Raw genomic sequence first — 22873 nt, 5'->3', positions numbered from 1 at the left:
ACTGCTGCAGCAGACAGTGACTTAGAGTGCCTTACAGTATGGTGCCCAATAATTGGTATACAGGGTACACGTAACTGCGACAGACAGTGCCTAACTTTCACTGATAGTAATGTTCAAAATTGGGTGCCATGGACATATTAGAGAGACTTTTTGCCAAATTTGAAAAGGGGACATGGCCTCGGGTGTGAGAGTGTACCAAAAAGTGCTTGAATCTGGCTTAAAATTCTGGTGCACTTTATACAAATTACATAGTTGGCCTATACTTAGAGGGCCATTTATTATGTGGTGCAGCGACCATTCTCTGTAAAGAAATGGCCACATTGCGTCTGTACATAAATCTGGCGAACCTCGGTGCTGTAGGGACATTTTTAAGTCCGGCGCAAAAAATGTCAGACTTAATAAATGCCCCCCTTTGAGTAGACTTCAGAGGCAACAGATTTATCAGAAAGCCTGCACCACATTAATGAATGCGTGCTCCGCCTTGGGTCAGTTTTAGATCAAATTTCTAATCACAATATAGGGCAGCATTATGGTACGTTTACACAGACAGATTTATCTGACAGATTTTGGAAACCAAAGCCAGGAACAGACTATAAACAGAGAACAGGTCATAAAGGTAAGACTGAGATTTCTCCCCTTTTCAAATCCATTGCTGGCTTTGGCTTCCAAAATCTGTCAGACCTGTCTCTCTGTGTAAACGCACCCTTATTCTGAGACATTTTATTGGTATGTTTCATTTTCTTTATTCTGTCCAATTGATCAAAATGCTCCAGACAAGGAAAAAGGCAATTTGTCAGCTGATTGTTGTGTTTTTACACTTTTTTCTTTCTTTTTCAGGTCATTTATTTGGGATGGATCCAAAACTGAGAGAAGGTGACACCCTTGTAGATGATAATACAGGTAGGTGGAACCTGTGTAATGCATTGGACTGTAGGCATGCCCTCTATTCCTTGGTATTTTTTATACTACTTTGTAAAGGGATTCATACTCTGCAGATTGAAACAATATCCTTCTATGAACACAAGGTGGCAGTATGCACCTACATGCTGGGTCATAGGGAAACCACTTGACAATACAGTAAGTCAAGTAAAGCTTTTGCTTTAGAAACAGAACTAAATGTTTCTAAATAGCCAAACTGTGGGAACATCTGGTTATTATATATTTACTAATTTAAAAATATATATTTATATAGTATTAATATACTATGGAAGGAACAGCTAGTATCTGCTTTACTTTGTCTACATAACGTGACTTTTCCTCTTTCAAATGCTTTAAATAATATTTTATGTACTTGCATATACTGTAGTCCCCTAATATTCCCTTTTTACTGTATTAAGTTGTGTCCCAACTGGCTTTTTACATTTTATTTTATGTGGATCATGTTAACAATTATTAATGAATAATTGGCAGCTCCCCGCAATTAGAAGCCCCTCTCCCTCTCTGCCTTTTCTGTCCAGAACCCCCTCAGTCCACAGTATCCAGTCCCCTTGGATTCATTTTATTTAGTTTTGATCAACATTCTTTCTTATAATTAATAAACATTCTTTCTTATAAGTAATAAACTCAACATTTACAAGGAGGGTGACAGGCCATTTATTTTAAGACAATAACTTTTTACCATTCATTTATGGAAAACTTTCTTGACTTTTTTTAACCCCTTAAGGACACAATTTTCATTTTTTCTCCTTGCCTTCCAAGAGTCATATCTCTTTTAATTCTGTGTGATGGTTTGTTTTTTGTAATAACAATTGTGCTTTTTAGTGGCAGGATTCATTTTACATAAATTGTACTAAGAAACAAAAGATTATTGTTGGGGTTCATTTTTATGCTGCTTATTTGCACAGGTCAGTATGATTACAAAGATATTCAATTTATATAGGTTTTTTTATGCTTTACTATTTTTTTATTTTTTTAAAGTAGGCCCCTAGTACACTGTGAGTGGGGTGTGATTACACAGGAGGAGGGGGGGGGATAAGAAAATACACCGGAGGGGTGATGACAGAAAAGGGGGGTGATTAGCATTCAACTTGAGACTATAGAGTCAGAAGATATAGTCACGCCCTGGACCGGGACATCAATGTGCCGTTCTGTGTTCACCGACAGTGTAGGCCCGCCCCAGAACAGGGTGTCACTGTGATGGCGCTTGTTCGGGGAGGGCCACCCAGACAGCCGTTTGGAAGGCTCTGAAATCTCATACTTAGATGGAGGCAGGCTGAGTCAGTGATGTCACTGGACCACATAGAGAGTGTAAAAAGTGAAGAAAATTAGAGAAAGAGACAGAATTGGATATAGAAGCCAATGACACATATTAATTATATGGCAAGACAAGTTTATTAGAGGTATGTCAAAATAACTCGGAAAACCCCTTTAATTACCAATTTATTTGTAAACCTTTTTAATGGAGTACTCCAGAAAAAATATTTATTGCTTATACATTGTTTTAATATCTCTAATATCTCTCTAAAATCTCTATCTAAGCCCTGCAGTTCCAGATTCCCTGCTCTGTTTTAGCGCTGTTTCCAGGGGGAAGCTGTCTGACGCGATTGTGGTGTCCCAACAGCTTCTGCACAGTGACCTGTTATTTCTATAAGCAAAGTGAGCAGTACTAGAAGCAGAGAGAGTTGTGTTACTAATCACTGCTCCCTCTACAGAGGCTGTCGGACACTACAATGGTGGCAGGAAGCTTCCACCCCCCACAGATACAGCGCTAGAACATAGCAGGGGATCAGGAACTGCAGGGCTTAGATAGCCCTTTGGTTCCTGGCACAATCGTTTGTGGCAGCACAAGTGGCTGTTGCCCCTTGCTGCTGCCAGTCAACGGAAGTATACAGGGGTCACTCAACTTACAATGGCCTCAGGTTACAATATTGTCAACATACAGTATGCATGCAGTGATCGACCGCCTAGTATCTCCTCTCTACAGTACAGTGTGATACTACATGTCCTGTACTGCTGTGTGTCTATTTTCTACTCCCTACAGTACAGTGTGATACTACATGTCCTGTACTGCTGTGTGTGTCTAGTATCTCCTCCCTACTGTACAGTGTGATACTACATGTCCTGTACTGCTGTGTGTGTCTGATATCTCCTCTCTACAGTATAGTGTGATACTACATGTCCTGTACTGCTGTGTGTGTCTAGTATCTCCTCACTACAGTACAGTGTAATACTACATGTCCTGTACTGCTGTGTGTGTCTGGTATCTTCTCCCTACAGTACAGTGTGATACTACATGTCCTGTACTGCTGTGTGTGTCTAGTATCTCCTCCCTACTGTACAGTGTGATACTACATGTCCTGTACTGCTGTGTGTGTCTAGTATCTCCTCCCTACAATACAGTGTGATACTACATGTCCTGTACTGCTGTGTGTGTCTAGTATCTCCTCACTACAGTACAGTGTAATACTACATGTCCTGTACTGCTGTGTGTGTCTGGTATCTACTCCCTACAGTACAGTGTGATATGTATCCTGTACTGCTGTGTGTGTGTGTGTGTCTAATATCTCCTCTCTACAGTACAGTGTGATACTACATGTCCTGCACTGCTGTTTGTGTCTAGTATCTCCTCCCTACAGTACAGTGTGATACTACATGTCCTGTACTGCTGTGTGTCTGGTATCTTCTCCCTACAGTACAGTGTGATACTACATGTCCTGTACTGCTGTGTGCGTCTAGTATCTCCTCCCTACTGTACAGTGTGATACTACATGTCCTGCACTGCTGTGTGTGTCTAGTATCTCCTCCCTACAGTACAGTGTGATACTACATGTCCTGTACTGCTGTGTGTCTGGTATCTTCTCCCTACAGTACAGTGTGATATTACATGTCCTGTACTGCTGTGTGTGTCTGATATCTCCTCTCTACAGTACAGTGTGATATTACATGTCCTGTACTCAGGGGCGTAGCTAATGTCTCCTGGGCCCTGGTGCGAGAGGCCAACTTGGGCCCCCCATCCTCCTTTCACGACCAAGTGATGCTATTGGTGTGTGTGTATATATATATATATATATATATATATATATATATATATATATATACACCAAGACAGATATTACCAATAACACCAGCATATTGGAAGAGAAAGTATTATCACCGTACATATTACCGCCATACTGTTACTGACCAAATCCTGTATACTGAGACCAATATTACCAGTAATACCAGTATATAGGAAGGAAACATTACTGCCACACCACAACCACTACCATCACCACCATATTGTTACTGACCAAATCCAGTATACTAAATCACCTCATCCAGTCATATAGAGGTGGTCCCAGCTCTACACAGGTTCTATACACCATATACATTACAGTGCAGTTATATCAGGTGACTCACAGGAGACGTCTTCTCTGATCGGAGTTCTTTCCTTTTCATCTTCTCCACCCGTCCTGGGCCGTTATGAGAACTTCTCTGAGCCACGAATCCACAGAATCTGCCAGACAGACATATTAGTCTCCTCACTCTGGCACCATCCTCATCTATATACACACTGCACATCTGTATTGGCCCCTTTACACCCTCATTTAGTGGGTAGCCCTGACTCTATGTGACCCCCTAATAATATATGCCCCCCTCTGTGTATTCCCTCTCCCCCCATGTTGCCCTCCCTATAGATGGCCCCCTCTCCCCCCACCCTCCCTTATAGATGGCCTCCTCTCCCCCCTCCATATAGATGGCCCCCTCTACCCCCTCCCTTATAGATGGCCTCCTCTCCCCCTCCTTATAGTTGGCCCCCTCTACCCCCTCCCTTATAGATGGCCCCCCTCTACCCCCTCCCTTATAGATGGCCCCCTCTCTCCTCACCCTCCCTTATGGATGGCCCCCTCTCTCCTCACCCTCCCTTATGGATGGCCCCCTCTCCCCCCTCCTTTATAGATGGCCCCCTCTCCCCCCACCCTCCCTTATAGATGGCCCCTCTCCCCCCTCCCTTATAGATGGTCCCCTTCCTCCCACCCTCCCTTATAGATGGCCCCCTCTCCCCCCTCCCTTATAGATGGCCCCCTCTCCCCCCTCCCTTATAGATGGTCCCCTTCCCCCCCCCCTCCCTTATAGATGGTCCCCTTCACCCCCCTCCCTTATAGATGGTCCCCTTCACCCCCCCCCCCCCTCCTCCCTTATAGATGGTCCCCTTTCCCCCCACCCTCATAGATGGCCCCCTCTTTCCCCCCCACCCTCATAGATGGCCCCCTCTTTCCCCCCCACCCTCATAGATGGCCCCTCTTTCCCCCCCACCCTCATAGATGGTCCCCTTTCCCCCACCCTCATAGATGGTCCCCTTTCCCCCCACCCTCATAGATTCCCCCCTCTTTCCCCCCCACCCTCATGGATGGCCCCTCTTTCCCTTCACGCTCATAGATGGCCCCCTCTTTCCCCCCACCCTCATAGATGGCCCCCTCTTTCCCCCCACCCTCATAGATGCCCCTCTTTCCCCCCACCCTCATAGATTTCCCCCCCCCTCTTTCCCCCCACTCTGCAGGCTGATAAAAAACAAAACAAAACTTAACTCACCTGACAACGCGCTCCCACGTTGATCCTCACTCCTTCGGTCTGTCCCCGGCTGCTGCGCGGCTGCTGGGGGTGTCGCGTCTTATCCCCGGCAGCGCGCGCATCCCAGAGCTCCCTGCGCGCCGGAACCGGAAGTCAGGGCCCAAGGCGCGCAGGGAGCTCTGGGATGCGCGCGCTGCCGGGGATAAGACGCGACACCCCCGGCAGCAGCCGGGGGAAGACGGAGCCGGTCAAAACAATGCTTGCGGTCACAAGAGTGATTGATCGGGAGGGCCTTGCGGGGCTCTGAGGTGGGCCCGGTCGCGGCGGCGACCGCCGCGACCGCGGTAGCTACGCCACTGCCTGTACTGCTGTTTGTGTCTAGTATCTCCTCCCTACAGTATAGTGTGATACTACATGTCCTGTACTGCTGTGTGTGTCTAGTATCTACTCCCTATAGTACAGTGTGATACTACATGTCCTGTACTGCTGTGTGTGTCTAGTATCTACTCCCTATAGTACAGTGTGATACTACATGTCCTGTACTGCTGTGTGTGTCTAGTATCTACTCCCTATAGCACAGTGTGATACTACATGTCCTGTGCTGCTCTTTACCTGCACTAGGATAAGCTGCACCTTCAGGCCCCAGAAATGGGCGGCTTCATTTTCTTTATCTGAGACGCTGTGTGATCTATGCAGGACCCTGAAAACGCTCCGGGTCTTCTAAATAGAAAGTGATTTACAGTCTCCAGTAGCTATTTCTGACTGCTATATGTAAGATATGCTTTATCCATATTCATTATCTGCTTATTTTCCTTCAAATCCTCATTTTTTTTCCTCACTTTCGGATAACATTTTGGGGGCTTCAGAACCATATACCAGTTTTGGTCTCAAGATACAACATTTTCAACATACAATGGTCGTCCTGGAACCAATTAGTATAATAGCTTATACATATACCACTGTATATGTACGTTAAAAAATAAATATACTTATATTACAGTACTTTGGAATGTATTATAAAAGTTTATTTAAGCAATGTATTAAAAATAAACTTTTAGTCTCTGGAGTATTCCTTAAAGCAAGCAGACATTGCATTTTGATATACTTGATTTATCAGTCAGAACATTCCACAAATATCTGAATTTTTAACTGTGAAGCAAAATAAAAAATAATAATAAAAAAAATCTAAAATTAGGTGTAGCCAGACCACCTAGATGCTTAGGGCTGTATGTTTGCTCAGTTTGCAGTCTGGGATAGTTTGCTTGCCAGGCTAAATCTTTAAACAGACCTTTTATTATCTGGAGAATCTTCTTTGGCACTTATGAATGACAGATTGATAGACCACAAAACAACATAGGAAGAGCAATCATCTAATGCAAACATAGAGATCTTCTCCACCATATCGCCTGTATTTAAACCTAATATTTCTTTATCCATACACACATAAGCTGCAGGTGGCTCTGTTATTAATGCAAATAGGAGCCTCATACAATAATATACTCTGAACGGGTGGGAAATCATTTCAGTAATATATATCCTATCCCAAGGCTCATGATACAACAGCCTATTCCACTTCAGCCAGCTGCTTTAAGACTTCCTATATAAAAGTATACTCTGTAGTATCGGAGGAGCTCCTTACTATATTATTTAAAGTGTCACCAGAAGTAGATCTTCAGTGATTATTTTCCATTGGATTGTAGTGAGTTTATATCATACACCTGCCTGCATCGTGAGGCATAGTACATAGTCAGGCTGGGACTTGCATCAGGGGACAGGACTGTGGAGGTAATCTCTTTATAGCCGTAAACCCTCTCTCCCCAGACAGAGTGCTGCTTGTATGTGCCCGGCCACATCTGTTCTGCTCATTCCTTCATGCTCCCTGCAGTCTTTGTCAGTCCTTGTGTTTCCCATATCCTCTCCATTCCTGCTATAATGTGCCTGCACGTACACTCAGCTATACACACTGCTGTTATAATGTGCTTGCACTTACACTCAGCTATACACACTGCTGCTATAATGTGCCTGCATTCACACTCAGCCATTTACACAGCTGTATAGAGAAGTTACTCATCACTGTCCTCCTGCACAGCTCTGTTATTTTTACTTCCTGATTGGTCCATGCAGAACACACACCCCTTCTCCATTGCTGTCATGTGACCACACAGACTTCTGACAGCAGCCCTGCTTCTCTATTCTAGCCTGTTGTACTAAGCTACTGCATTTTGGGCATCTCCATCCTTTACCTACAAACTGCTGCTGTGTTATCAGGGTTATGCACTTACTACACACTCCACATGCTGATTGCTATACTGTACAGTGACTTATAACATGACATATTCAGCTTTTTCTAAATGTTTGTTTCGTTAGTTTTACATGTTATTTAGAATAAAAAATGATTTTTGGGGTTGGGAACGAATTGTCTGCATTCAATGATTTCTTATGGAAAGATCTCCTTTAGTTTAAGAGCTGATTTGGATTACAAGCATGGTTCCAGAACAAAATATGCTCTTAATCCAAGGCACCACTGTATATATTTCCTGTCTATTTTGCAGCTTGAGTGTTATTTGCTATATAAAAATATACATGCAATACTGCTTTAACCCTTTGAGGACCAGGCCCAAAATGACCCAGTGGGCCGCGCAAATTTTGATCTTTGCGCTTTCGTTTTTTCCTCCTGCCCTTCTAAGAGCTCTAGCACTTTCAGTTTTCTATCTACAAGCCATGTAAGTGCTTGTTTGTTACAGGAATAGTTGTACTGTGTAATGGCGTCTTTCATTTTACCATAACATGTATGACGGAATCCCAAATATATTATTTATCAAGATATAAATAGGTGAAATTGTAAAAAAGAATGCAATATGGTAACGTTTGGGGGGGGTTCCTGTGTCTACGTAATGCACTATATGGTAAAAGCAACATGCTACTATTACTCTATAGGTCAGCCCGAACACAACCATATGCAGGTTTACACAGATTCTCTAATGTTATATATATTTTTTTAATGAAATCCTTTTTTTTTGGTAAATAAATATTATTAAAATGGGCCTATTGTGACGCTTATAACAGTTTTATTTTTTCACCTATGGGGCTGTATGGGGTGTCATTTTTTCCGCCATGATCTCTAGTTTTTATTAATACCATATTGATCGTTTGGATCACTTTTTATTAATTTTTTCATATATATATAATGTAACATAAAATCGGTAATCCGCACACTTTTTTCCCTCTTTTCATCTACGCCGTTCACCGTTCGCAACAACGCTTGTTATATTTTAATAGATCGGACAATTACGCACGCTACGGTACATTATATGTTTATTTATTTTTTTATGTTTTATTTATATAATGGGAAAGGGGGGTGATTTAAACTTTTATTGGGGGAGGGGCTTAGTTAGTGATTTTTAACTTTTTTTTTTACACATTTGAAGTCCCTTTGGGGGACTTGTATATTGACTACTTTTATTTTACACACTGATCACTGCTATGCCATAGGCATAGCATCGATCAGTGTTATCGGAGCTCTGCTGATTGAGCCTGCCTGTGCAGGCTCAGTGACCAGAGCGCCGATCGGTCCACACGGAGGCAGGTGAGAGACCTCCGGCGGTCCGTTTTACCGTTCGGGACCCTCGCAGTCACACTGTGACTCCCCCTGTCACTTACACTTAAACGCCGCGGCCGCTTAAGGAGTTAATGTCACGCTGCAGTGTGTCATTAACAGTGAGGTGCCGGCTGCTGATTGCAGCCGGCCCCCCCCCCCCCCCTGCTATGAAGCGCGCCCCGCTCCGGAGCGCGCTTCATAGCTCAGAACGTACCAGTACGTCCACGGTCGTCTGGGGACAGACTTCCAGGACGTAGCGGTATTTCCTAGGTCACCTAGGGGTTAATGTTAAGACTGAATCACTGTAAACTTTCAGTATACAGAGTCTGCCTGATTATTAGATTGTTCCCATTTTAAAGCGACTCTGTACCCACAATCTGACCCCCCCAAACCGCTTGTACCTTTGGATAGCTGCTTTTAATCCAAAACATGTCCCAGTTCGGCAGGTGGTGCAGTTATTGCCCTAAAAACAACTTTTAAGCTTGCAGCCCTGTGTCAAATTGGCATGGCCTAGAGTACCCTTGCTCTAGGATCTAGAATTGCCACACCCCTCCATTCCTCCTCCCCATCTTCTTCATCATTAGGAATGCCCCTAGAACATGTGGGGGCATTCCTAGTAATGAGGAGGGCAGGGAGGAGGGACAGAGGGGCGTTGCAATCCTAGGGCATGGGTACTCTAGGCCATGTCAATTTCACACAGGGCTGCAAGTTAAAAAGTTGTTTTTTAGGACAATAACTGCATCACCTGCCGAACGGATCCCAGGACAGATCTTGGATTAAAAGCAGCTATCTGCTGATACAAGCAGTTTAAAGGGGGTGGGGGGGTCAGACAGATACTAAAGGGCTGACTGTGTAAGGACCAGACAGTTCTTCGGGGTGAGAAACAACAGCTCTTGTACATATTTTCTATTCAGACCAAACCAATAGTCTATTAAACAGGGTCTGTAGTTGGTAGAAAAAAATTTTTGTACCAAGTTTTTTTAGCGCTGATTTCGGTTTAGTTGCCTAAAGCACTCCGGCCCCATAGATTTGCAATGCGGAAGGAGGAGACATAGCAGCATAATAATAGTAGTATTGGGTCTCATTGGCTCTCATCGGCCATTCAAATATTTTATTATTTTTATAAGATAAGTTAATTTATTGGTTTTTATTAAATGCTTACGTTGTATTCACTGTGTGAAATGCGTTTCTTTATATCACATTGTCTCTCCACTTAATGAGTGCTCACCGTCATTTAATGGTGAGTGGTGTAGTCCACAGCAGCATCTTTTTGTGTTGCTGCAGTAGAGGGGGCGAGCCCTTCGCTGTGTGCTTGTGCTGTAAGAACGAGCTGTTACTAAGAGCTTCTGTTCATAGAGCAGCAGCCTCCTGGATTACACAGGTCCCCACCAGGTATTTATGCTGCAGTGCTGTGAGAAATGGCTAGGGACACAGGCTACAGCAGAACACACTCTTTCCTCTGAATAAATAGCATTTTGGACAGTAGAATTCTTTCCTCATTTCTATTGTGTTTGCACAACCACATTTTATGCACAGTGTGTAAATAAAATAAGGAAAGCCAGCTTTAACACCATTACAAGTAATTTAGAATAATGACACTAGTATGGGACTTTCCCAGTTTATGATCAGACCGAGCAGTTTTCTTTCCATATTGTGCCCTGCTGGTAAAGTCATTTTTTGTTATTGACTCAATAGAAAGCAAATAAACATTATTTATAGCATCCGATACACGGGAAGAACTAATGTATATGGCTCCTTTTTCCACTAATGTAATTTGTATCTTCAGGGGATGGAGCACAGATCTACACTGCAGGGCTAGTTGTGTTTTACAGTCTCTTTCTGATATGATGTCCTATATGCTGTATACAACAATAAGTACTGTATGTCAGGAATAAAGGAAGCCTGCTTAGATTTGCCAATTTTAGATCACTGTTTTTCAAGCCCAGGACAGCTCCACAAACCCAGCATGCTCGCACATCTAGCAGGTCATCATTCTTACCATAAGTGAATAAAATAAAAAGAAATTAAGGTACTCTAGGTCAGCGCTGTCCACACAGAGATGTGGCCGAAAGCTTAAAAGAAAGGAATTTAATATAGTAAAAAAAAAAAACTTAGTATAGCACAAATATGACGCGTTTCGAAGACATACGTCCTCTTCATCAGATAAAACAAAGTGCACTTTGTTTTATCTGATGACGAGGACGTATGTCTTCAAAACGCGTCATATTTGTGCTATACTAAGTATTTTTTTTACTATATTAAATTCATTAATTTAAGCTTTCGGCCACTTCTCTGTGTGGACAGCGCTGACCTAGAGTACCTTAATTTCTTTTTATTTTATTCACTTATTCTCTCCACGGGCCCATTATTTTGGGAGTATCCTGTGTTTTTGGTACAGTCAGCTCAGCAGTCCCTAGAGGTAGTAGGCCAATATACAGTGGACTGTTACCAAACAAGACCCTGGATTCGGATTTGTACCCTGTTGAGGGGTGATATGCACATAGCCCAAGTGGTATCCAGGTGAGCACTTTCTCACATAATCCTTGGTGTATTGAGGTATCACACGAGGCGCTGGTGCCCGCTTTTTCCTTCTTTTTCTCTCCCTTATCATTCTTACCATTTCATGGATGTATCTATCTCTAAAAAAAAAAGAATATAAAAATGTTTGCTGACAATGACAGGACGTTTACAGCTGTTGACCCATTTTTTTTGCATAGCCTGGAAAAGGATATATGCTTTACAGAATAAAGAGAAATTTCATGGTAAAGGGGTCATGACATCCCAGCACCAATTTTTCATTTTACACGGTCAGTGAGGCTGTTATAGATTAGTGAGGAAACTAAATCAATAACAAATAAGACCACGATTAGTCACTAGATGTGCCCAGTGATATCTGTCTTTATGGAATGGTTTAGAAGAAGTCTGTCAGTAGATTTATGCTGCCTAGACCCTAAATAGCTATTACTAATGGCTGTGTGTTATGCTGCAGTGTTGCAAAGAAAAGATAACTTAAAATATTGCCATGGCACCAGGCTAAGTGCCATCTGGGTGGTCCTACCTAGCTCTGATTGATGGGTCTTTACCAATTTGTGTATAGGTATAGACCTATCAATCAACCGTGCCTGTGCTGACTTCCGCGCGTTCCTCGGTTCATGGTTTGCTGCCGAGACGGTGCTGATTGTAAAAGTTTTTTATGTATCTTGCAGTGTTCTGAGCCCAGTCTGAAAACTGGCCTATTTCTGTCTGGGTTTGTTCAGTCACACCAGCTCTGCTTGTTAGGCCTAGTTTACATATACAGTATTAGTTGCATCCGTTTTTTCTGTAGATATTGACCACAACTGATGTCAGTTGTCATCAGGTATTCGATCCTTTTTTCAGAAAAAACTATCAGTTTCTATCAGTTTCTTTCAGTAATATCAGTTAATACGTTTATTTCATCAGTTGTCATCAGTTTTTTCTGTTCGGCATTACAGGGGGCGATCTATATAGGGGGGCAGCAGCACAGGGAGCCCTCTACCTTGGGCAGCAGGACATGGAGACATCTCCCAGTACAGGCATAGGGAACCTTAGCTGTCCAGCTGTTGCAAAACTACCCATCATGCCTGGATATCTCAGACATGATGAGAGTTGTAGTTTTGCAGCAGGTGGAGCGCCAGAGCCAAAAGCCGGAGGATGCATATTGCATACGTTTGTGCATGCCTCCGGCGCTCGATTCACTGTAATGGATGCGGTTCTGGATAGCTGAGCTGGCCGTACGTCAGAACGCTGCATGTAGTGTTCTGACGTGCGGTCTGTCCGTCGGTCCGGCGGCATCAGTTGTGGAACGGATCATCTGAACTGTCCAATTGAAAACAATGGGATCAGTTCAGAGATGCGTTTCCGTCTGGTACTTCTGTACTGCATCGGAGGGAAACTCCGACGGATCGACACACATATGTAAACTAGGCCTTATGCTTCTGGCAACCTCAGAGTTAGAACTGCTGCCACTTATTTAGCTTAGGGACTGTCTCCAAGTTACCTGCTGTTGGTTAGGACAGTCCATGGTAAGTAGGCAGGGACACAGGTCTGGATTCAGCTCAGGGTTCACTTGTCCGTGTCTTCCTGCTTGAATATCAGATGGGTTATTACACTAGGCTTGGTATGGAAAGACCAAATGGCACTAAACCCAGTCCATGGCCCAGATTATAACTATGTTTTCTCTGTTACAGCATTTCAGCCTAGAACATAGGGGGAGAATTATCAAACTGGTGTAAAGTAGAATTGTCTTAGTTGCCCCTAGCAAGCAATGAGATTTCACCTTTCATTTTTCAAAGAATCTGTGAGGAATAAAAAGTGGAATCTGATTGGTTGCAGTTTGATAAATCCCCCGCATAGTGTTTTTTTTTTTATCATGTCAGGATTGCATGCTGTACATGGTTGGGGCAGCATAAATGTCCTGACAAATTCCATTTAAATTGCCTAATGAGTCATAACATCTATGATGTACTGACTATGTCAATAATATACATAGCTTATATTTAGTAAGTGAGCTTAAACATTTTTTTAATCACTTTTTTTTCAGCTAAAAAGAAATTTAAGTTTAAATCTTTCAAAAAATTGTTTGGAAAAAAGAAAAGGAAAGAGACTTTACCGTCATTGGTTGCAAGTGGTCTGAAGCAGAGTCAGTCTGCCAGCGATGTCACCATCCCAGACTCCCTGCGTGCTGATGACGACTCTGAGGATGACCTTGAGTAAGTTATACTGTGTGTTAGGTATATATCTGTCAAGTTGCTCTTTTTTTTTTTTTTTTATTACATTTTGGTAAAGATTGCTAAAATCCAAGATCCTGGAGCAAAGACTTTGGAGGTGGGAGATTTATATGATTGTACAGCAATGTCTCTTGCTAAACATGTATGTAATATGTATAATATGGATTTTTATTTTAGGGCCACAGCTGGCGTGCTAGGAAGCAGAGCTGTGTCACATGACAGTATCTTCATTCCAGAGATTGCACAAGAGACAGCCCGACCAATACGTGTAGTCTCTCAAGAGAACGTGTCTGACCGTATCAAAGCCCTACAGGTATTACACAGAAGATTTTACCATATGTGTCTCAGGGCACATACCTTTATATAACTAGATCATCTACAGCTTATCAGTTTATACAAGTTCCAACTTCTGTCTTCTAACAACAGCAACGCATAATAGATTAAAGCAGTGGGGTTTGGTCTTGGAACCTTAGCTTCTAATGTATATAAAGCAACAATACAATCCCATTGACCTTTTATAATCTCTAGTGCTTGCCACTGGCACCTCTGAGCTGTCACAAGGAACTTATTATCTAAATACATACTACAAAGTACTTAGGTACCAAAGTTAGATGTGCCACTCATTCCTCATGGAATGTCACTACTTCACTGCTTCTGTTTTCTGTTCTGTAACTTTCTCTACTTATAGAAGTACACACCATAAAACTTTATAATGTGGCCTGTGTGTACATAGAGGAGCTAATTGTTTATTATGGAGATTCATTCCTATGGAGGGCACATCAATCCTTTTATAGGAATGAATAGAGAAACTGCCTTTTTATTCACACAGAAGGTTCTGTGAGTTTTAGCTAGTCTCTTTACTGATCACATCGTACATCCAGGGACTAGAACAGAGGGCATATCTCCGTAATAAAAGCATTAGTAAGCTAGCACTTCTAGTTACACAATGTAGTATAGTGACAACCAGACAGTAAATATTTGGGGAGAACTGCTTCTTTAGGGCCCCCTTCCACCTTAGAGGAAAGTGTCTGATAATTTGTTTGTTAGCCACTTTGTGCTTATTATCTTCCCACCCTTATTTCCTGTATACTAATATTTTTCCTCACCTTGCAGCTAAGTTGTGAACCTTTGGAGAATTGCAGATACGACTAATATGTTATCTCTGCATTCTACCATTTGAAGTCATATAACTACAGAAATAGTGCAGGGACAATGCAGTTAAAGTGTCCCTGTCGTTATAACTTTCAAAAACTAAATCAACAACAGATGTGATATAAAGCACGTTTGCAATATACATTCATTTTTTTTGTTGTTATCATGCTGTAACACAAAGCTGAACTTACCAGAAATCCAGGTCCAGTCTCCTGAAGGCAAATTTTTAGACTTGTGCTGGTTGTAAAAAAGAGACTAAACACAGGAATTCCGGCCAGTACAGAGAGTCATGGCTCAAGTTGTCCATCAGTCAAATGACTGCCTTCTCTTTGAGCACTCAGATGGCCTGGGATATACAGGACTTCCTGTTTTCTGTTCTTTTGAGAAAAAAAGTCAGAAAATATGAAGTAGCGTGTTTTTCATGATAACTAAAAAAAGAAAAAAAAATTATGTAAATTGCAAACTTGCTTTATATTACATCTACTGATGATTTAGATTTTGAAAGTTATAACGACAGTGACACTTTAAAGCTTTTGTCTCACATAGACAACTACTTGTCACTAGCGATCGCTAGAGGAAGCACTATCTAAGCTTACGATTCCTTTGCAGTATCGGTGCAGAGGAAATATAGCATTACGTGCCAGCCATTTCAATGGAGGACTACCTAGGTAATACATGTGATGGGTTTGTCATGGTGGAGTGCTTCATGTTAAGGTAGCACCCCGTTATTCAGCTTTCACATTGCTTGCCTATCGGCCCATGATCAGATGCATTGTATTTTACCAAAACCTGCTGCTTTGTAGATAAAATACAAGCTAACCTAAATGGCAGCTTACTTTCAGACCATAACACCTAAATGTTTCAATTTCAGCTAAAACTTCAGTCTAATATCAAAGTTGGACCCCCTCCTTTTGGGCTCCTTAGTAAGCGATCTGATGATGCTGGGACCAGTTCTGAAGATGACGGACTACCACGTAGCCCTCCAGAAATGTCACTTATACATGAAGCGATTAAAACCAGGGCAAGTATATTGTCAGATAGTATATAAATGTCATGGACATTGGCAACAGTTTCTAATGCCTTGAAGTGTATAACTGAGAGCTATTGTGATGCAGTCCCTCTTTGCATGATCTGTTCTGTATCAAGCTGACAGTGCTACAGGCTGTGGAAACAAAGCTGGATATTGTTATTACATTACTGACTGTATGGCATGAGGGACTGGATAGTTACCGTCCTAAAGTCCAGACAGCGAGGGCTCATACTGCCTGCGAGAGTAATCTAATGCACTCCAATTTTAATTTTTTCTATTTATATCCACTAGAAACAATTCCTCTGTTTACCATTTTAATGGAATAGCTGAGCTGTGTGGCTCTAGTACCGCTTGTGAAATGCATAGCATAGGAGTAATGCAGTACATTAGATTTATCCATTAATCATACATGCCTTTATTCCCCAGCCTTGCTATTGTAATGTGGCAGCGCTCAGAAGATAATAGATAATTTATCTGTACAATGTAATGTAGCACCCTTACAGATGAACTGTAAAGAACAGAAAGAATTTGCTCTGATTCTCCTTTGATTAGAATTATTTATAGCGCTCACGCTCCCAATGGCTTTGTTTCACACAAGAATCTTTAATCATTGTTTATCCGTGCTTTAGAATAAAATAAAAAAAGTTTCTGAAGATAAAAAAAATGCATTCCATCTAAGTTGAGATTTAAGTTTTTTGCTCATACAACATTTCATATCACTCGCTCCTTTCCTCATGTCCATGGTGTTTACAGAAAGGGGAAGGGTCGGTTCATCTTTGGAAATGCCGATATTTATATTGTAGTATTGGGAATCACATAGTAAAGGTATTTAATATTGTTAATCTCTAGTTAAGTATTTAATCATATTTTCCCATTTTTATATTGTTTCAGTTTTCTGACGTCTATCGACATCATCACAGCTCACTGAGCTTAGCTGGAACAGGAAGCGAGGAAGATGAACAGGTAATGTATCTCCCATAGGTATATATTACAGAGCTTACACTATTCTGAGGGACTGTGGTGTCTTTATGAATATGGGAACTTTCAACTTGGCTTAATTTTGGAGAGATGCGCGGTGGCGGGGCAACGATGATTTTAGGTCTGGCCCTAAATGAACAATCAGCTGATGGCACGATCATCGGCTGATCGTTCTCTCTATTCCACCGAGCGATAATCGGCCGAATGGGGCCGATTCGGCCGATTATCGCTCCTGTGGAATAGGGCCCTTAGGTAGAAATCCACTGCATAATCCGTGACATCTGAACTCACTGTAACAAAATATTCATCTTTTTAGGATATCACCCAAACTATACCCACTTACCAAAGTATTAGTTCTAAATACATTCTTGTTACCTCATTCAGATCTCCTCAGAAACATCTTCAAGACCACTGTCTCCAGATGACAATGAGTCTCAGAAAAGATCTCCAGACAAAAGAGACAGCGCCATCCTCTCACCATCAGCGGATTTCAGCACTCCTCCTCAGCATTCTACCCTCCTGGACAACTCTGCTGCTAGACATAGGCTTTCAGTGAAGCCAAGAAATCAAAGGTTAAGCAAGAATAGAAGACCATCTACGGTAATTTTCTATGTTATGTCATCAGTGGTTAGTTAATAACATAGGGGGAGATTTATCAAAGGGTGTAAAATTTAGACTGGTGCAAACTGCCACAGCGACCAATCACAGCTCAGCTTTCAGCTCTGGTGAAAGGAAAGCTGAGCTGTGATTGCTTGCTGTGGCAGTTTGCACCAGTCTAAATTTTACACCCTTTGATAAATCTCCCCCATAGTGTTTGTTATCAAGACAACTGGTAAAGAAAGGGGGCCATCATTCACATTACAATATATTGTTAACATTTATCTTCTAGCAGCTGTAAAGGCCTTATTACAAGGAGCTGTTATGTGCTGAATCAGGCAGATATTGCCCTGTTTAATAGAGACATCTGGTCCTTGTCTTTCAACATGTCAAAAAATCATTGGCCGTGGCAACACATTGCTCTGTGTAATAGCTGATGTGCAGCCGATGACTGATTAAAGCGAGAGCTAAAAAGGTTTTGCTGACGTCATCGGTGCAGTCCTGTCCGCACAGTTATTGATTATCTAGCAGATTACCCCGCTTACATCACTTACCCCGCAGGCCGTGCTTTATAGTGAGCTTAGTAGTCTGTTCCTTAAAGGGGTATTCCAGGGGAAATTAACTTTTCCCCTATCCACAGGATAGGGTAAAAGTAGGACATTGCAGGGGGCCCGACCACTGAACCCCCCGGGGATCTTTATATTGGACCCCGGCCGTCTCTGTTATGAATAGAGCCCTGGGTCAGCACATGACCCTTGGCTCTATTTATTCCTATGGAGCGACAGAAAGAGCCAAGTACAGCACTCTTCTGCATGGCATAACAGAGCCAGCAGGGTCCGATATGGAAATTGCCAGGGGGTTCAGGGGATGGACCCCCCCCCCCCCCCCCCCCCCCAATCTCCTACTTTTCCCCTATCGTGTGGATAGGGGAAAAGTAATTTTTTCCCGGAATACTCCTTTAATTATGCATCTAGCTGAGGGAGATGACAGAGGAGGCTGCCCCACTACAATGTGAAAAAGACCTGTTTGCCATGCTCCCTCTCCCTGCGTTTTTATGATTTTTCTATGAACAATAAAGAAGAAAACTGACACGTTGATGGGTGAGTGCCTGATCCTTTTTCTCACTGTATATCTATTGGACTAAGTCTGTTTATCACAGAGCACCATACGGACGTGTACTGAATGTGTCTATATAGTGACTACTAACATAGTAGCTGCAGTGCCGAGTTGCACCTACTAGTCGGACTATTGAAAAAGTTAAGGTCTGTTTGCACTGACCAGCTGTCAGTACAGTCACAAATTTTCATGTGATTGTAATGATAACTGGTGATGGTTCATAATGGATAAAATCAACAATAAAGCTATATATTTATGGATGACCTTGACTAATCATTCCCCCATAAACAGTATTACTGTATGATTGGCACAATGATCAGTAAATGTAGATGTCGCTTTTAGTGTTTTATATATGTGCAAAAGTAATGGTGCTTGGCATATGGATCTCACAAAAGTCCCCGGGCAACAATGACATTCCTCTTCGAGCGTTAGAAGGAATTTTCCTATACTACTATGATCCCCCACCATTAAAGGGGCTATTTATTTATATGACTCCACAGTACAGAGTGGTCTGGTTGTCTTCCCTTTTGGTTGTTTCTAACTAACATTTCATCCTTTGATTTCTTAGACACTACAGGAAGAATCATTCACAAATATGACCTGCATGGAAGAGGAAGATGTTACAACTGCTGGACCAGAACAGGCAACCTATAGTTCTATAGAAGATGACACTCCTAATACTGACAACACTCCTGATGTTAGCGTAGAGGTCAAGGAAGCATCTTCAGAATCAGCAGAGGTTAATGAATCACTGAATCTCCCTGATGTAATGAAAGACACATCTCGTGACCTAGATCCAGTAACAATGTCGCAATCTGAAAATCTCATAAATGCTTCAGGTGTTGACAATATAGAATTGGATGCAAAGATACAAGTTCAAAGTCAATTGGCTAGTGGAAGGCCCAGTGAAAATGCTGCTGTTAGCTGGCCTATGGCAGAAAAACAGGTCACTGCATCTTCAACTAATAATGAAAAGCACAAAGTTAAAGAGCGCAAAGCGCCAGTTGATGTTAACATAAAGACGTCTGTTGCAGAGCAGACAGCTGTCTATTCTTCAAGGACTACTACTCTTGCACATTCCCAGGAATCCTTGCATAGTAGGAGAAGCCTTTTCCAAAATTCGTTGTCTGAAAAACGTCTAAATCACCAAGATCAACCGCTGTCTGATAAAGAAAACCATAAACATCTTGGAAATGGAGATAAAAAAGTAGAAAAGTCACCCACCGATATTGTGACACAAAGAAAGTTTTCTGTATCATCCGCTTGGGAGAGACCTAGGACTGGCAGCTTTTCACTAAAAGCAAGTCTTGAGAATGAGGTTCAAAAAACCACAAAGTTGTCTGTCCTGAAGCCTGGTATGTCTAAAACTGAGGTATTGGTAGAGGAGCCCAAAGTTCCTGCACCTAACCCTGAAAATAAGCCCACTAGTAAGAAGACAGAGTCCTTACCTGACCCGGAGGGTATGGCCGCAGACAAGACAGGCTTTAGTAACATTACCCCTGTGCCAGCTGTCAGTGATTTACCTGTGGTTACGGAATCACAAGTAGATTCTGAAGACAAGAACCCCTTTTCTGTAAAATTAAGATCAACTTCTCAATCCTTAAGATACAGGGAAGGCATAAACCCAGCATCGAGCATGGTAAAGAGGCACAGTGCTGAGTTTAAACTGGCAAAAAATGTTGATCTGTCATTCTCTAAAGAGGAATTAAACACTGAAAAAGCAGAAAACAAAGATCACAATGTTCTAAGCTCAAAAACTGAGAACATAAAATGCAACCCAGAGTCAACAGAAGGGTCTCATGCTAAGCCACCACTGCCCAAAAAGCCCGTTCTACAGAATATTACTGTTGCTGACAATAACACAAATAAAGAAGCCTCAGAAAATAGCTTCAAGCAAGAGAAGATAAAATCTTCAGACACCAAAACTGAAAAGAAATTGCCCGATAGACGGCTAAGCCTCAACAAAATCACCGGTAAGGTCTTTATAACATTTCATGTGTGTCTGATTAGCTTCAATGATTCTGCAATGTTAAAGTTTACCTGAAAAAAACAAACTAAGATATGTCAAAAGAATTAGCATGGAGAGATACATGTAGTCGTACACTTCTCTGCCCATTCGGTGACTGTAGGAGCAAGAGGATTAGGGGTGAGGACAGGATGCAGCAGTGCGGACCTGAATCAGCTGGGCATCGCTGTGTCTCCCACTGAGGTTAAACATGTCTCCTGGGACTACCCAAGCCCTGGAGATGTGTATGACCTCAGTGGGAGACATAAGAAAGGAGTGAAAGTACATACTTACCTCACCCGAGGATCCCGGCCACTGCAGTGATGTCACAGCCCAGCCACTGCTCTTAGAGAGGAGAGCAGTGGCAGTGAGCTGTCAACACTACAGAGAGCGAAATGGGCCAAACTACAGAATAAGGCAAATGTACTAATGCAAGGCATTTGTAAAATTGTTTTCTTTTGCATTCTCTTTCACCTAACAAATGTTTAGGTGATGAGAATACCCCTTTAAAGGGGTATACTTTTCCTAGACATTTATTTCACACCCATTGGGATCCACACCTGGTAAAGGGGAGGGGGCCACATATATGCAGATTTCTCAATATTCTGTTCTGTGAGAGTCATGGAAACAGACAAGCCACATGCTTGACTGTTTCTGATACATACCATCAGTGTCGGACTGGGCCACCAGAGGACCGGAGGGTCCTCGGTGGGCCCCTGCCATTAGAACCTGCACAAACACTGACTGACATTAATTTTTCACAGTTTCTTCATTGGTGGGCCCCCAGGATCAATTCCACTGGTGGGCCCCAGATACCCCAGTCTGAGACTGCATGCCATACATTTGAATAGCAAGCGATACACAGGCATAGGTCCCTAGATCTCCATTTATTCTCTATTTTGATGTGGCTGATAGTGACCACCTTGTCAGGCAAGGTTGGCATCCGGATCAACAATCTCCTAGATGTTTATGGCAAATCCAGTACTATAGCCCTTTAAAACTATGTTTATGAAACAGCCAGGAGACCAATATGGTCACTATCACCTCTCCCATTGGAGTTGTCACTGTTTAGAATGATGAATAGCAAATCTTCCTAGTTCTGCATCTTTATATTTCCAGAGCACTAGGCAATATTATATATTTATGTATACTCTGAGAGAATGTGATGTGAGTGTTTGTCACGCAGTATTCACAAAAGCAACTATAGCTTAGAAAAAGCTTGACAGACTTGTTAACAGTGTAGAAAAAAATATAAAACTATTATTGACAGGTGGTTTATTATTATTATTTTTTTTACTATTTAAAGATTATGTTGCCATATTAGCTTGATGGAGGAAGTACAAGAACTGATAAATCCAGCTGCGGAGAAGTGATAACATATTTATGACCACTCAATAGAACTAGCAATAAATAAATGTGTACAAGCCTCCCTATTGAGGTGGTTGTAGATATACACTGCCATTGAAATTGTAGCCAGCTTTGTGCAGATCAGTCCTAATGTGTCTCCACGTTACCTCGATGTGCTGTTTCCATATCAACAAGCACATTTGTAGCTTATTCGATTACAGGGATATCCGAGTGAAAAAAAAATGCATGAAAATATATTGAGGTCTCTGTGGCTGTAAAGAGAAAAATGCATTACCTGTTATTTTGCTTTCCCTTTGTTGTATATATTCTCCACCTTTTTGTCACGCGTTATAAAAAAGCGGTAATGAGTAAAATGCCATACCATTATAGATATAGGATAACGTCTACTGATGTGCACATTAACTCAGGGGAAGGTGCATGTTATTCTAAGGGTATGTACGCTGACATTGGAGTTTTATTTCATTAACGCAATGAAGGACGGCTATTAAATGATTAATTACGGCAATGGAGTGATGCAGTAATGCAGTGAAATGACGCAGCATTGCAATGAAATGATCAGTTACTGCAATTAAATGATGCAACAAAATGTATAGGAACACTTAGTGCCATAAACTGTGTGTCTGACTAATTGTCTGCTGTGTGCAGACAGTAAGATAATCGGTACAGCAGTATGTGCTACTGCACTTACTCAGGTCCAGAGGCCGGTCTCTCTCTTGGAATGGTGTTGTTCATAATGGCCCTATTCCACGGAACGATTAGCGTTCATAAACTCGCTCAAACGACCGCTCGTT

At 42.1% G+C, this 22873-nt stretch overlaps 1 protein-coding gene across 1 annotated transcript in view; it reads left to right on the top strand.

The window, feature by feature from the left end:
• Window positions 1-22873, top strand: part of CRACDL (CRACD like) — a 65648-nt gene that overhangs the window by 35871 nt on the left and 6904 nt on the right. Inside the window, exons 2-8 of the mRNA XM_069970864.1 lie at window positions 838-900; window positions 13650-13818; window positions 14014-14149; window positions 15860-16009; window positions 16910-16981; window positions 17381-17596; window positions 19278-20682. Coding sequence (XP_069826965.1) covers window positions 852-900; window positions 13650-13818; window positions 14014-14149; window positions 15860-16009; window positions 16910-16981; window positions 17381-17596; window positions 19278-20682 — 2197 coding nt within the window. The 5' untranslated portion in view covers window positions 838-851. The remainder of the gene's footprint in view (window positions 1-837; window positions 901-13649; window positions 13819-14013; window positions 14150-15859; window positions 16010-16909; window positions 16982-17380; window positions 17597-19277; window positions 20683-22873) is intronic.

The sequence above is a fragment of the Dendropsophus ebraccatus genome, chromosome 5, assembly GCF_027789765.1.
Source record: "Dendropsophus ebraccatus isolate aDenEbr1 chromosome 5, aDenEbr1.pat, whole genome shotgun sequence".
NCBI classification, from domain to species: Eukaryota; Metazoa; Chordata; class Amphibia; order Anura; family Hylidae; genus Dendropsophus; species Dendropsophus ebraccatus.
Note: the sequence above shows the minus strand (reverse complement) of the source record. Positions and strands in the feature narration are given on the sequence as shown.